The 17,226-nt window shown below is 38.1% G+C and overlaps 1 protein-coding gene across 1 annotated transcript; it reads left to right on the plus strand.

Annotated features, from left to right (window-relative positions):
• The first annotated feature begins 2,113 nt into the window (after positions 1-2,113).
• LOC121955834 (breast cancer metastasis-suppressor 1-like protein-A) lies at positions 2,114-9,116 on the plus strand. The gene is made up of 10 exons (XM_042503923.1): positions 2,114-2,379; positions 2,536-2,626; positions 3,971-4,098; positions 5,206-5,285; positions 5,480-5,576; positions 6,146-6,235; positions 6,354-6,418; positions 6,502-6,541; positions 6,721-6,850; positions 7,631-9,116. The coding sequence occupies exons 1-10, from the start codon at positions 2,244-2,246 to the stop codon at positions 7,746-7,748; spliced, it is 975 nt and encodes a 324-aa protein (XP_042359857.1). The 5' UTR covers positions 2,114-2,243; the 3' UTR covers positions 7,749-9,116.
• The last annotated feature ends 8,110 nt before the right edge of the window (positions 9,117-17,226 follow it).

Here is a 17,226-nt window from a genome sequence, read left to right on the forward strand (position 1 = left end):
ATATATTTTCCGGAATGGATCACATTTAGAGCTGTTGCTGAAGGTCTTTATCGCCCTCCTGTGGTCCTCCTGTAGATTGCAGTTTCATATAATACACTACAACTCTTTAAAATTACATATTACTATATTTATTTCTTTTTGTTTGAATTATTGCTTGTCATGTTTGAACAGTTTTATATTCAGCACTTGGAGCTGCATTTTATGTGTTTTCATGCTGTAAAAATGAAATTTGATTAACTGCTTGAAATAGACAACGTGGACAAAATCATGTCATTTTAAAACAGCACTACAGTAAACTTTCTGGTAAATGTAACAAGGATAATACTCGACATATTAAACCGCCTTATACACTTTAAACACTACTTTATACTAGATGCATCATATCTATTTTTTGACATAGCCTATAGCAATATTTACATTTACAACAATGGCTTAATATACCCAGAGAATTACTCTAGTTTTAGATATTATGTCAGGAATGGGGTCAGACAAGGGGGAATTCTCTCTCCAATTCTCTTTAATCTGTATGTTGATGACCTTTCTATCTGCCTAAACACCTGTAACACTGGGTGTGTGATAGGCAATACTTTAGTCAATCGTATTATGTATGCGGATGACCTCGTGGTCTTCAGTCCCTGCAGTGCTGGTCTCCAGCAGCTTCTTAATGTCTGCTCTGATTATGGTATTGTCCATGACATGAAATTCAATACAGATAAGAGTGTGGTCATGATCTGCAGAACAAAGGAGGACAAATGTCTAATGTTTCCTACTTTCAAATTGGCAGGTAATAACTTGAGATGTATGAGCCAAGTTAAGCATCTTGGGCATCTCATTACAGATCAGTTGAAGGATGACCAAGACATTTACAGGCAATGCCGTTCTCTGTGTGCTCAAGCAAACAGTTTGCTTCGCAAGTTTGGTGCATGTACAGATAGAGTGAAGGTGGCTTTGTTCAGAGCACACTGCACTCCTCTCTATACTGCCCACCTGTGGTCTAATTACAGCAAAGCAAGCCTGCGTAAAATTCAGGTAGCTTACAATGATGCTTTGAGAATTCTGTTGAGGAGACCACGTTGGTGTAGCGCCAGCGAGATGTTCGTGTCTGCAGGTCTTAATACACTGCAAACCTCGTTGAGAAATTTGATGTATAAATTTATAGGTCGGCTGAACAACTCAGAGAACTGTATAATCATGGCTTTGACAAGCATCAAATTGAGCACTACACGCTATATGTCCAGGATATGGAAGCATTGGTATAGTAGTCTCCTCTGTGGTCATTGACTTTTTTAATTGTTTTTTAAGTGATCTGTACATATTGTATTGGGGATATGTTGTTTTTTTTTTTTTTTTTTGTTTTTTTTTTTTTTTAAGTGATCTTATTGCATTGTGAATATGTTGTGTATGGTACTTCTGTGTGTCTTTTATATCTTTTGTATGTATTGTCTTGCTCTTATCTGGACCATTGAGTCTGTCAAAGTGCTTCACATCAAAAAGACAAAATAAAACCAGCATGTAAAAATAAAATATAAATAAATTAGAATAGAATACATAGAAAGCATCTTCAAATGGACAAAATCCACTTGATAATACTAGTAGATGAAATAAGGATAAATTAATAATAATAATAATAATAATAATAATAATAATAATAATAATAATAATGATAATAATAATGACAATTTACTTAGCACATGGAATATTGTAAAAAAAAAAAAAAAGTTTCACCTAAAAACATAGTGGCATGACAAAAACTTGACCTTTAAAGGGTCAAAGTTCTGAAAATTAATATATATTTGATAATTATGATTAGGATGATATTGGTTAAAAATAGCTCAATGGAAGTAGAAAATAATATTTATGTATTTTTATGTTAAGAAGTGCTTTTGTGCTTAGAGCAGTATTTGTGTGTGCAGTATTAAAGTGGGCCCTGAGGGTTAAACGTAACTTAAGATGTTATTTTCTTCAAAAACACATAAACGTAGTTTTTTCCTGCCCAGTACTGTAGACTACATTTCCCTAGAGTCTTTGCGCGGCAGATAGTTACTCATACGGTCATCTGATTGGACGGCCTCAGCAAAGCCTCCTCTGATTGGCTAACGGTGGCCATGTTTGCATTCCCAGCTGTGTAGATGCGGGCTAGCTAACCGGTTAGCGGTCTGAGGTACATTTTGCCTCTTTATTCCCGGTAAAATCAACCGACAGCTCCTCTTCTCCCGTTAACACCGGCTCCTCTGCCCGCCGCCATGCCGGTTCACTCCCGGGAGAAGAAAGAAAGCAACCACGAAGAAATGGAGGTGGATTTTCCGGAGCAGGACGGCAGCAGCACGGACGAGGAGGACACGGTGAGCTCGTCGGTGTCTGAAGATGGAGACAGCTCGGGTAGGAGACACAGGCCTCAAATATCCAAACACGCAAATGCAACATTTATCATGTTTGTGTGTCAGCAGCGCGGAGAGCTGACGCGCTGACAGTCTGAGGATGATGGAGGTAAATGTGGAGCAGATGTCTCAGCTGTCTTCTGTCTCCTGTGGACAGAGATGGACGATGAAGACTGTGAGAGGAGGAGGATGGAGTGTCTGGATGAGATGACCACTCTGGAGAAACAGTTCACCGACCTCAAGGAGCAGTAAGTCCTCTTTTTTATTTTTTTTTATTTTATTCTATTTTTCATTGACAGCCAGGAGGTTTAATACAGCAGAGTTTTGGGCCATACTGAGGAAAAAATATTTCTGAGACTTTGAGAATAAAGTCGCAATTTTCTGAGAAAAAAAAGTCGCAATTTAGGAGAATAAAACTGTAATATTGCAAAAATAAAGTCATAATTTTCCAAGAAAATAATCTTAATTTTATGAGAATAAAATTGTAATTTTATGAGAACAAAATCGTAATATTACGAGAATAAAGCTGTAATTTAACAAGAATAAAATTGTCATTTTATGACAATGAAGTCTTAATTTTACAAGAAAAATGTCATAATTTAACAAGAATAAAGTCGTAATATTACAAGAATAAAGCTTTAATTTTACAAGAAAAAAGTAATATTATGACGAAGTCTTAATTTCATGAGAAAAAAAAGTCATAATATTACTAGAATAAAGAATTTTGCAAGGAAAAAGTTGCAATTGTATGATAATAACGTCTTCATTTTACGAGAAAAAAAAGTCAGAATTTTATGAGAATAAAGTCATAATATAACGAGAATAAAGCCGTAATACTACAAGAATAAAGCTGAAATTTTACAAAAAAAAGTTGTAATATTATGATAAAGCCTTAATTTTATGAGAAAAAAGTTATAATTTTAAGAGAATAAAGTCATAATATTACCAGATAAAGCTGTAATTTTACAAGAAAGAAGTTGTAATGTTATGATAATAAAGTCTTAATTTTACGAGTGAAAAAAGTCTTAATTTTATCAGAATTAAGTCGTAATATTATGAAAATAAAGCTATAATATCAGAAAAGTAATCGTAATTTTATTAGTAAAAAGATCTAATGACTTATTTTTACGAGCAAGGGGAAATGTTATAATATTACTGAAATAAACATCATGCCAGCAAACTAAATTATAAAACAGGTGAGAGCACAGGCAGCCTGACTTTGACATTATCTGTTGAGTGTGAGTGGCACAGCAGCGGGGACAGCGGTTACCAAAACACCAGTGGTATTTAGTGCAAAATTTTAGGTGAGATTTGGCCATACTGTGATTTTGATATTTTGATTAGTTGTGCAGCTCTGCTGGCAGGACAATATTAACACAGTTGGGAGTTTTTGCAACTATCCTTAATTCTGCTTTTCCTCCTCACAGCCTACACTTTGAAAGACCTGTTGACTTTTATTCACATTATTATTATTATTATTATTATTGTTATTATTATTATTATTATTATTATTATTGTTGTTGCCATTATTTTGAATTTTTCTACAGTTTATGAATTTTTGTGCTTTTTTTCCCTTATTTTTGACTCTCCAGGTTGTATAAGGAGCGTCTGAGTCAGGTGGACATCAAGCTGCAGGAGGTGATGGCCGGCTGTGCTCAGGAGTACCTGGAGCCTTTAGCCAACCTGCAGGAGAACATGCAGATCAGGACCAAAGTCGCCGGTGGGTCAGTGTGTCATATCACAGGCTTTACTGTTCAAAATGTGCCTGTACAAAGAAGTTTTAAAACAAAGATATTAAAACAGAGGTATGAGTAGCAAATGTAATGAGGTAAAAACTAGATTACTGCCTCTAAATTATGCTTCAGTAAAGAGAAAAAAATTTACTTAAAGTAAAAAGTAGAATCACAGTTTAGAAAAAGCAACATGGAAAATACTTTGCCTTTAATAAATACAATTTTTGCTCATGTCTGCTGTTTGGTAAACCTGGTAATGCACTGCTATTAATCCTGTAAAACTTTAGCAAATAAGCTTAATTTCTACCAAAGACAATGAGCAACTTAAGAAATAGCCCAAATTTAGCACAAAAAACTGTACAAAGAAAATTAATTATTGAAAATAAGCAAAAATAAAAGTACAAAAAAATAACAAGGAAATGACCTGGAAAATGCAAAAGAAAATTAAAAACATATTTTTTATCTAGTATAATTTTAAATAAAAAAAAATAAGTTTTCTTGATAGATTTCCTCTTTTTTTCAAGCAAAATTTCATGTAATCTATCACATTTTACTAATTTCTTGAGATTTATGGGACATTTCTTGCCAAGTTGGCTATTGCCTATTTTTTTTTCAAATTCTAATAAAGGAAAAAAGGTTATACTTCAATGACGGAATAAAATCCCAATGAGTGAAGACACACACCTGTTAACAATAGACAACTCTGTTATACCAATATCAAATTTACAATATCAAATACTGCAAGAAAGCCACACAGTCAGAGCCCTCACAATAAAACCATTATCACATTTTCTCTAAAATAAACGATAATTGTTTCCTCACAGAAATTAGGATGTGTTAAGTCAAATGTCGATGATAAACTGACTCCAGAAAAAGCAAAATATACTCTTTATATTTGCATTATTTTAGGAATCATGTTGAATTAATGTTGCATTTCAGCCTGATATTAAACAGAATCAAATGTTTTAAATAAAATGCAGTTAAATGCAATATGCTTCTGTGCAAATCAAAGGCTGCACATTGACTTTAATCAGAAACAAAAATCTTGCCTGCTGCTGCCTCAGATTGATTTCTTGTGTAAATGCCGGTGGCAGGGATCTACAGGGAGCTGTGTCTGGAGTCGGTGAAGAACAAGTACGAGTGTGAGATCCAGGCCGCCTGCCAGCACTGGGAGGTGAGGGGGCTCGTGTGTCGGCTCAGTTTGCATTTTCTACGTCATATTTCATTTTGTTCAAATCAACTACAATGTAGAATATCCGCTAAATAAACAGACTGTGAGCTGAGGGCCAGTCTGCGGCTCTCAGAGATGATTTTTAATGATTTTTTTCCCGCCTGCTGTGTGTCGCTCTGCACGTTTCTGTGTCTCAGAGCGAGAAGCTGCTGCTGTTTGACACCGTGCAGAGCGAACTGGAGGAGAAGATCAGGAGACTGGAGGAGGACAGACACAGTATTGACATTACCTCAGGTGCCGGCAGCTCACACTCACATCCTCACAGCCAGTAGTCCGCTGAGATTGTTATGAAGTAGAAAAAAGCGTTGTTAAGCAATAGATTATGAATACGTAATATTTTTATTCAACACTAAGTTCAACAATTTACTCTTAGGCACCGTTTGGTGCATTTTACGTGACGACGTAAGTTTCTGCAAGATTGTGTATTTGAGTGTAATCAGTGAATTTCCAGCTCAGCTCCTACAATAAGTCTAAAATACGCTGTGGAAACTAAATAGTTAAATTCAGACTGTTAAGGTCAAAAAATGCTCCATTGAAACCCATTCAAACTGACATTTTTTTGTAGGAGCTGAGCTGGAAATTCACTGATGAAACAAAAACACACAATGTTGCCAAAATGTATGATATATGCATGAACACAGCCAAAATGATCAAAAACGAAGAATGAAAAGCACATAAAGTGTCCCTAAGGGTTAACTGAGAAGATGCATGGTTTATCACTGATAATCTATAATGCAGATTGGATTTTGAAGGGAATGTCCTTCAGTGTGTCCTCTCTCTGATGTGTCCTCTCTGTTCTCCAGAGTTGTGGAATGACGGATTGCACTCCCGGAAAAACAAGAAAAAAGACCCATTCTGCCCCGTCAAGAAGAAGAAGCCTGTCGTCGTCTCTGATATCCTTTTGTCTTCGTCCTGTCCTCGTCTCATTCCTCTCATCATTCATCTGTAGCGTTAAAGACAGATGTTTCCCGCCTCTTCATGGCGTGTTTCCTCCTTAACCGCTCCGTTTACGGCCGTATATTGTTTACATGCTGCAGGATCTCGATATACTTGAAGACTGGACGGCGATCAGAAAGGTATTTCAGAAACACACATCAGTGGCTCGGTGAGTGTGTTGTGATTTGACCTCATGCTTGTGTCCTGTGTCCTCTGTCCTCAGGCGATGGCATCTCTGGGGCCCCACAGGGTGAAGGTGGACGGTAAGAGTTTCCTCCTCGTCCTCGGTTACAGTCGATACCTGGCAGAGCGCGGCCATCGACCCGCAGTCACACAGGAGGCGCTGATTCAATAACTGAGCTCAAAGCACTCAAGTTCAGAGTGGAAAAAGGAGACAAATGTTACCTGCTCATCTGTCTTTGTCCTTCTCCGTCCTCTCCAGTCCCCGCAGTCAAGCCTGACAGACATCACCATGTGGCACGCTTCGAGGACGGACGACTTTTTTATGACAACCAGTGGTACTGCAGAGGGCAGGCCATCTGCATCAACAGGAAGGACGAGTACCCGACCAGGTGTGTGTGTGTGTGTGTGTGTGTGTGTGTGTGTGTGTGTGTGTGTGTGTGTGTGTGTGTGTGTGTGTGTGTGTGTGTGTGTGTGTTTATAGCTCTGAAATAATGACAGGGAGTCATGCTTTTTGCTGCAGCACGTGTTATGTCGCTAAATGTGTGTACTCATTTGCAAATGTTCGTGTCTGAGACTCACTGTGTGAGTCACATGACTCACACACAAATTTATCCGTCACATGTCGGATAAATTTGTAATGGAAATGATTCTGAGTGGATTTAAACAAAGAGACACTGTGACAATCAGGCCGAATGATTGTCCACAGACTGTATATAAAGATGGACAATGTGTCCCCACTTCCTCCCGCTGTAGTAAAACCAAGCCAAAATATAATGTTTTTGTAACATCTATTTTTTTTGTTAATTTTTAATTTTGTTAATTTAATAAAATCATTTTCTTAAACTCATCCTGATGGGAATCCCAGCAGTTGAATCTCAATTGCAGAATAAAAATTGCCAAGGAAATTTTTGTGATGATATGAAACATTCACTGTCTTTCATGTGTTTCACTCAAAAAAGGCTTTTTTCAGCATCTAAATTTGTCACTGGATAAAAGACATTTCATGTTTTATGTCAAACTAAATATTTAAGCAAAATGAAATTGTCCTTCAATTTTAGTTTTTAGAAAATCAGTCTTAAACTTCATTTTAAGTGCCAGTAATAAAAAAAGTCTTAAAAAATCTTGAAATCTTGAAACTGCTAACACTCCTGCATGTTTGTGTCCTGCAGCGCCATCATCACCACCATCAACAACGACGAGGTTTGGTTCAAACGGCTGGATGGCACCAAGTCCAAGCTCTACATCTCGCAGCTGCAGAAAGGCAAATACACCATCAAGCACTCATAAAACCCACTTCAACACACACACACGCACACACACACACACACACACACACACACACACACACACACACACACACACAGACCATCATTTCTGCTGTGTTTCTTTTTGTCTCCTCCCCATGTGGTGGTATCTTTCTACATCCTTGCCATATGTACAGTCACACACACACACACACACACACACACACACACACACACCTCGCTTCACTCTCTGTGTGTAAGTAACAAAAACAAATATCAACTGACCTTCTCGTCAAACGAGACGATCTTCTCTGTAAATATGTACGTATGTTGATATTATCGAAAAGGTCACAAAGTGTCATTTTCTCTGGAACGGAGATCAATGCAAAGTGCTGCTAAAAAAAGAAAAAAAAGGGGCGAGGAATCGGAGTGAACTTTGAACCGCGGAGCTCAGTCGCGTGCCTTTCTGAGATGATGCCTCGGCTGACGGGGGGGTGGACAAAAAAATCCTAAACTTTGAATCTCAATGCAGTGAAGCCTTACTCTGTACTGTGTTAGCACCACGAGGACTGAAGCGGGTCAGTGAAGGAGCGAGCGAGAAACTCTGATCCAGGTGAGGACGCCGTCAGCAGCGTGCTGGATTTTCCTCTCTGGACGGTTAGACTTGAATTTCATGCTCCGTAGAGCCGAATAACTCTGGATCCCCAGGGACCCCCAGAGTCAGGAAATGTTTCATTTAGTTTAAAAAAATTGCACAGGCGTCAATATGGAGCTGCAGTAATCAATTTTGAGTAAATGACGATATCGTGAACATAATGAGATGAAACTAAACCCCGGGGAGTGTTGAAACACGCTCGGGATCTACTGTACTGAAGGATCTCTTGATGTTTTAGTGTGATTTTCACAGCGTTATGTTTTGAGTTCAAACCGAGGACGGCCCCGTGCACTAACAAAAACACACGAACTGTATTTAGGCGTGCAGTAACGGGAGGTGCCCTGTGTATACAGAGATGACTGTGTGTTTCGTCTTTACTTCACTGTGATTTTTCCCTCCGTCTCTTATCATGTTGCGTCTCATAGTGCCTACTGTAGAACCAGGACTAAAGGGGAACTTTCTGTCTGGACCCTAATTTTCCATGTTTTTGTGTCTAAGTGACTCGTGGGAACAACAACAGTCAACATCTGTTCAATTTAAGGCTATATTTAGATATTTTCACTGCTTTACAGCAGCTTTTCACTCCTGACAGAGATTTTAAGCTGTTTTATCAAAGACACGAGACTCCACTGAGAAACATTTTTTCATTGAGGACATTTTTCCCTACTTTTTGGGTAATTTCTAATAATTGTCCCCTCCATCTATATGTAATTTTCTTTTCCCAATTCACTGATTTCTTGCAATTTGTGGAACATTTCCTGCTGGTCAAAAGTTGGTCAAAAGAAATGAAACCTCAGAGTTTCAAAGGGTTAAAAGTTGTCAAAAAGGAAATAGAAATCACAAAAACCATTTTGGTTCTACTCTCTGCTGTTCCAACAATAATCAGTATGCTGCCACTTTAACACTAAAATCCCTGTTTATTTAAAGCTGGTGGATTTGGTGATGGCAATTTGGGGCCGTTTCTGGTTAAATAAAACGAATTTTACTCCTCTCAAAAAGGAGGATTTCTGTAGGGATCTTTTAAACAATGTTGTAAACAAATCTGAGCTCGTCAGAGGCAAAAACAAACACTTTTAATGGAATAAATCGGCAGTTCAACATGAGTGCTGCAGAGTGGTTACATTGCAGCCTGTTAAGCAGAATGCAGCCCTCTATCAAAAACTGTTTCCTCTGTAGTCACTTAGACACAACAAATAGGAAAATAAGCTCCAGGTAAAAAAATGGGGGAAATAATCCTTAATGTTGCATTTTGGGGTTGTGGCCTCACAACAGCCTAAGATTTCTAACTCATAGTGCAGTTTTTCCTTTTCTTAGTCTTTATTCAGCCCATTTCTTGTGTGCTGTGAATAAAACAGCGGAAAGGATTGTTGATTTCGTCCTGCAAGTTGCACCTGAAACATCTCTACAGTATCTCCTCCGTCCTCATTTCTTGTCTTTTCCTGCCTCTTAGCTGTCACTTTTCTTTCCTTATTCTTGCTGTTTTCCTCCTTGCTGTCATTAAAAAAATGTTTCTAAACCATGATTCATTAACAGAACCACGAGAAAGCAAAAATAAGGTTTTAATGTTGTGTGTACAGTCCGTCCGATCGAACCTTCTGCGGAGGTGTCCGCTCTGCTCGATTCAGTGAAGGGAATCATGCTTTTTGTTGTATTTGCGGTGCTTTATATTGTCAGCATTGCATACAAAATTCAAAGTATCACCTGCCAACAGTATTGTAAAGAGAGGTGCTTGAAACACGATATCATGAACAAAGTGAACTTTTCATAGTTTGTTCCTGCTTTGTTTTTATATTTTTAATGCATTTTGTTCTTTTTTCCACATTCGAGGTGAAAAGAAAAAAAACATGTGACATTGTGCCAATGCATGTACAGCTGATTAAAGATTTTCTTTGTATCATTTGAAGAGAGTCCGACCTTAGACATTGTGCTGTAAGTTCACAGTGACCTTGACCTTTGATCAACAAAATGTAATCATTTCATCCCTGAGTCCAAGTGAATGTTTGTACCAAATTAAAAAAAAGAAAAAAATCCCTCAAGGTGATTTTGAGGTATCGCCTTCATAAGAATAAGATGAGTGCAGGGTCACAGTGACCTTTGACCCTTGATTGCTTAAATCTAATCACTTCATCCTTAAGTCCAAGTCAATATTTGTGCCAAATTTAAAGAAATACCCTCAATATGTTCTTAAGATATCACATTCACAAGAATGAGAGGTCATCGTGCTCTCGAACTTTTACTTATGACCCCCTAAATCTTATCAGTTTATCCTTGATTCCCAGTGGACGTTTGTGCCAAATTTCAGAAATTCTTTAATTTGTTCGTAAGATATTGCATTCACAAGAATGACACATACAAGGTCACAGTGATATTGACTTTTGATCAGTGATGGCCAGAATCTTTTCAGTTCATTCTTGAGTCCAAATGAACGTTTGTGCCAAATTTCAAGAAAATTCCCTCAAGATGTTTGTAAGATATTGGGTTCACAAGAGTGAAACAGACGAGCTTACAGGGACGTTGACTTTTGATATTTGACCACCAAAATCTAATATGTTCATCTTAAAGTCTAAGAAAACGTTTGTGCCAAATTTAAAGACATTCTGTCAGGTTGTTTGTAAGATATCACATTCACAAGAATGAGACGGATGAGGTCACAGTGTTCTTGACCTTTGATCAATGATGATCACAATCTCAGTAGTTCATTTTTGAGTCCGAGTGGATGTTTGTGCCAAATTTGAAGAAATTCACTCAAGGTTTTTTGAGGTATTGCATTCATGAGAATGAGATTAGAACAGAGCAGAGAGTCTCAAAGTTGAATATGTTTCTTTAAAAGACTCTTTGCATTTCTAAAAATAAAAAAAGTGCATTTCAGTGATTACAGTATAAACATGCAGCGCTCAGCTTGAGTTAATTTCCCTTTTCTCGGACCAAAGAGCTTTGGATAAAAAATATCAGAGCTTTGCATACAACTTAAATATCCTGCTGGATTTGGCCTAGCATGCAAAAAAAGCCCCGATAGGATCTTATATAATACTCCAGTGTACAAAAGGAGAAAGTCCCTGACAGTGCTCAACCCAAAGTCACCCCGGAGGTTTGCTGAACCCTGGCTACACTCCTCCAACCCAAAAAAAAGAAGTGGCTTATTTGGGAGAAACATGCTGAGCTGGTCCTATTTGATAATGGCTCTTTGGTCTGCTGTGCTGTTCAACCTCTCCGTCACTTCTTTCTGCCAGAGGGACATTCACTAGATTAACTCCACATTCTGATATTGATTCAGGATCTGCGCTGATGTGCCATTTTCTTTCCACCTCACTGTCCTCATGCAGAACCGCTTCACCCTCTGATTGATCTATTGGGATTATCGATCAGGTACGGCAATGCAGCCAAATGAATCAATTAAAAAGCTAATTGGTTGGTCTACCTCTTTCAGATAGAGCTTTAGAGCCATAACTGGTGTTTTAATGGTTATTCTCTGTCATAATTCAGTGGTTACCAACGTCTTTGATTCTTAGATTAAGTCTGTTGCCCTTTCAATATATATATTTCAAATGTATAAATCAGAACCAGAAATACTTTAATACTTGTGGAGAAATTGTGATCTGTTAAAGTCACTTTGCTGTAAAGCACAGAGAATTACAGAGAGCAGAAATAAGCAGCATGAGAATAAGAAAGAAAAAAATAAGATCAAAATATTTTCATCATGCTTCAGTTTTACACTAGTATATAAAATATTAAAAAATGTAAAACGTATAAATGCAAAGTATCCAAGGTGTGAAAATATAATAAAAATATGCCTTATGCTACAATACAATATACAAACTCGTAGGATTTAGAAATGTATTTATTTTTAAAGTGCATGATGCTACAGTGAACTGCAGAATATATACATAGGTAGAAATAAGAATAAGAAACAGATACAATTTGTCATAAATGCCATTTTTTCATACTATTGAACTGTCAATATTTAGGGTGCTTTGGTCAGAAATCCAGTTACTACTACTTTGACTGAAGTTAAATGTTTTAATCATTTATTATTTACTTTTAGTTAATTATTGAAATGTGGTATTTTTAAAAATGTTTCTGATATTTTTTCATATTTACATTTTTATTATTATTTATTTTATATATTATATATTTTTTGCTCTCGTTCTCTTGCTCATTCCTAATTTAAACACAAATTTTTAGGTTGTTTACTTGTCAACTTTTTTTTTGCAATTCTTTTCTTTTCAGGGCAACTAAAAAAGTACTAAAGATCAAAGTACCCCCGTGGGTACAAGTACACTAAGAAGTTTATTGAAGATAATTTATCTTGTATTTTTTTATTGTTTATTATATTGATTCTCATTAGCTGAAGCCTAAGCGCCAAGCTAGACTTCCTGGGGTCCAAAACAACATAACAGTACATTACAACAAAACAATGGTAATAATAGTAATCAATAAAATAAGTAAACAAATAAATAATAATAATAATATTAATGATAATACAAAAATACAACTACTTTAACAAGCAATTAAACAATAATAATAATGAATTCACCATTAATCAACAAATTCAAAAATAAAGAAGTAAATAAAAATTTTAAAAAAAAAACAGTCAAGTCTTATCCTTACCTATCTTACTCAAATCAACATAAAATAACTATTTAAGAAAAAAGACCAAATACAAACCAAATACCAATAAACAACCAACACACCACAGCTGCTCAAAGACAAAAGTCTGAACTAGAAAAAACAATAAAAACAATAACAATAAAAAAACAATAACCACCTGCAATCATGAGCCTAAAATCATACACCACAAAAACCTCAAATGCAATCATGAACATGTAAATAAGATCTTCATGTCTTTTTGAAACCTACTTTTGCTTTGATTGAGTTTATATTATGTAGGAGACGTTTTTTTTAAAAACCACTAAGCTGTCCCTCGTTCACTTCCCGCCGTTGTAAGCCAGTTTCCCGTCCAGAAGGTGTCAGTAGTGCTCCACAGTGAGGAGGAGGAGGCAGCCTCTGCACCGGGCGGGAGGAGGGAGGTGGTCTATGAATCTGGGGCACCCTGCTGCTGAAGCCCTCCAGCTGATGAGAGAGCGAGAGAGAGAGGAGGGATGAAGGCACAGTTTGATCACAGCTCGCTGGCCACGTCTGCTACCGCAACAGAGAGAGCGAGAAAGAGGAAAATCCCCATCACCGCGTCAAAGGCAGCAGCCGAGCAACAGGGCTGTCTGTCCCTCTACATGCCATGCAGCATCTCTCCAGAGCTTTCCCCCAAATCTGCCTCAAAACACTCCTGACAACACATGCCCCCCCATCTCCTGCCAGCATGCAGAACCACAAAGGAAAGGGTTTCCTTGTTTGGTTTCCGTCTAATGACGGCGGTTGAAGCTGGATACTCGTCCCAGGGTTCTGGCCATCTTCAGCTCCATCTATTCTTAATGAGTAACCAGAACTGGAGGGTCATTGGGACGTGTTTACTGCAACACTGGGGCTAATTAGACCGTGAAAGTGTCACACTGTGCTAAATTACTTATATCCCGGCCCCCTCTGTGTGATGTATGCGCCCGAGCGGCTCTGTGAGTTTTTCGACACAGTGAGGCAGTGCATGTGGGTCTCTGCGTGTGCGTGCGTACATGTGCCATGTGCCGGGGCCTGTGCGTGGGCGTGTAGTGTACCTTTGATGCTGACTGTGTGAGATAATGTTAAATTCATACATCCATAAGTTAACATCAGAGGGATGAGGCAAGCTGCTCGTCATCAGCATGAGCTTCATTAGCAAGTGCTTTATTTATTAATTTATTTTACTTACAAGGAATTTGCCCTAAACATCTCGAGAGGAGGTCAAAATAAAGGCAAAGTACTGCAAGAACAGATATACAACCATTAAAAAAATATACTAAAAAAATACTTTAGCATAACAAACTTCTTCAATATAGCTACTAAACCTTTGGAAGCTGCATCAGTTTTACTGAGCTGCTTTACTCAGACGCTTTTTAAGAACCGTTTGACCGTTTGAATCCTGAGCATTTTGGTTTGATTTTTTTCTAAAACTTCAGAAAAAAGGCAACAATCAACTTGGTAAGAAATGTACAAGTGATGGTGAGAAATGAGTAAAAGGTGACAAGAAAATCACCTAAAAATTAGTTTGAAAACAAACATCTATGAAATTAAACAAAAAAAGTAGGGAGAAATTCCCAAAAAAACCATACTCATAATTATAATATTTTTTATATATTTTAAAATGCTACTGAAAAAAATATTTATTTATTTATTTGCAGCACTTTTTAGGTATTTTTTGTTTGTATGTTTTTTTTTCTTTCTTTTCCCCTTTGTTTTTTTTCTTTACTTTTTTTTTTGCTTACTTTTGGGACACATCTTGTGAAGTTGTTTTTTCACTGTGCGAGTTTGTGGACATTGTTGCACCTGTAACCTGTGTTCCCAGTGAGCCTTGTGTCACCTCTCTGGTGTGTCAGTGGCCTAGAATTCAACATTAGCACTCAGGGTACAACCATTTCTTTGTCTTATAACTTTTCCCCTATAGCCAAATTAGCGAATGCATGGAGGTTTTCGTAAACGTGTGAAAACTCACTTTTCAAAGCCACTGCACTGCAGCAGGTGAGTAATGCCCGTTTCACACAGCAAGCGTCAGAAGTGTGTGACTTCAGCGACTTGTGGTGTTCCTGTGTGAAACGGTCCTAAGCCTTTGATTTTTTTCTGATGTGACCTGTTTGATATCATGAATATGCCGTGAAACAGTGTCAGTAAGCAGTGGAAAGCTGCATGGAGGCCAGAGAATATGTTATAATGGTTACTTCTTTTTTTATATTGTCACAGCAAACACAGCCTCGGGCACTTGATAATATCACTTGTGCAAACACTCGTCCAGGACTTCCAGGACTTGGCTGTCTGCACATATATTACTGGAGAATAAGCATTTGAATGCCAGGATTTAGGTCAGGGATGTGGGCCTACCTGTTGCCTTGCTTTCCTGGCACTCGGCCATCACTCGGTGAACTCGCTCTCCAACACTGCCCTTCACTGACAGTTTATTTGTAGACATTAAACACTCGGACAATAACTTGAAACAAAAAATAGACTGAAAAAACACCCAGGTCTGTTTTCCAGAAACATCTCTCATCCACTGCCATCCTCAACTGTTCTGATTTTTCCCTCTTGATTATTTCGGCATGCCCTCTTTGAAACTTGCAAAGGCTCTATGCTTAAGTAAGCCCAACGCAGCCCGACAGCCATGCAGGACAGCCAATAAGGACAATGTGCCAAGAATTTTTTTTTTTACTTTTACGTCTCTCTTTCTAATTCGGCAAACAACTTACTTGCCGGCACCTTCCTGTCCAATAGAAAACTGTCCAGCTCAATGTTGATCTTCATCCCTATCCTCTCGTTCAGTGCTCAGCAGCAAAAGTAAAAGCCAACCGCAGATTTACTGTTTTTGTGAAATGAGTAATTGAGAACACTGCACTGTTGTCGAGCAGACGACCAAAGCTTTGGATGAAGCGTTGGTCAATGTTGAAGCTCCGAGTCCAGAAAACGGTACTCAGGACAGCCCTACTCATTATACATGCATTTTTTCTGCACTGTATTTGCTACTTTAATAGCCTTCTCTTGATGAAAACTGGTCAAACAGTAGGAAGAAGACCATACTTCAAAAAAAGACTTCTTCGAGTTGGAATTTTAGTAACCGGTCTCTTTCATGTGCATGTTCGCCCTTCACTAGAAATGTCTGTATTTTCCACACAATTGTTCGATTTGTCAGGTTGAGATAATGAGTGATACACTTTCGGGGAAACTCGAGCATAAAGAAACTTTTCTCCCACAAGGTGACAAACTGGTGAAGAAAACTGTCAGATTCAAGTTGAATAAAAGAGTGCAATCACCTTCTAAAGGACACAATGTTTTGAGTAATAGGTGCATTAGTCAACTTTGGGTGATACTCACAATTGAGAGTTTGCAGGAGAAAAATCAAAAAATCAAACTCAGACTCCAGGGCAGTCTTATCTGTAGGTATAGCTAGATGTGAAACACTCTAAATGCTGTTTGTTGCCATTATAACCAATGCACAACACAGTTTTTCAGTATTTTTCAGAGACCCAAAGGATGATTTTGGTGCTTCTGCCAGTATCTTGCATGGACTACCAGGCCCTCTTTTTCAATAAGGTGCAAGTAATTCATCCTGTTCATTCTTTATTCACCCATGGTCGAGTCGTGGAGGCAGCAGGCTGAGTAAGGTAGTTCAGGCATCCCTCTGTCCTGTAGCATTTTTGAACTCATCTTGGGAGATCCTAAGGCGTTCCCAGATGAGATATATAATCCCTGCAGCATGTTCTGAGTCTACCCCGTAGTCTCCTACCAGAAAACCTCTTACGGGAGGTTTATTGTGTGTACTTAGTGTACTTCTGCAGCTTGCACAAGAATTTGCCCTTTGGGGCACAATAAAGATTTCTTGACCCTTGACCCTCTCTTTGGCTGCTTAAATCCCTTGATCTCATTCTTTCAGTCACCACCCAAAGTGTATGACCCTAGGTGAGGGGCTGGGAAAAATAGACTGTTAATTGAGAGCTTCGCTCGCTGGTTCAGGTCCTTCTTCGTCACGATGCTGCACCAAATCGCCCGTCAATCTCATGCAGCATTTTACCCTGCAGGTAATGGTTGATCTACAGTATTTCCACTATCTTTTCATGATGGGGCTCCTTTGACAGTGAGGTCATACAGCCATGTCTGCAGTTGCTGGTTGGACTATTTCCCAGCAGGTTTTGGGGCATTTCTACCAATAGGTTGGTACAGTTCAGTTCAGTTCACTTTTTTGTGTGTGTGTGTTTACATTGTGAAAAGTTGTGGATGGTACCTTAAGTACCTTTGG

Source organism: Plectropomus leopardus, chromosome 16 (genome assembly GCF_008729295.1).
Source record: "Plectropomus leopardus isolate mb chromosome 16, YSFRI_Pleo_2.0, whole genome shotgun sequence".
In the NCBI taxonomy this organism is placed as follows: Eukaryota; Metazoa; Chordata; class Actinopteri; order Perciformes; family Serranidae; genus Plectropomus; species Plectropomus leopardus.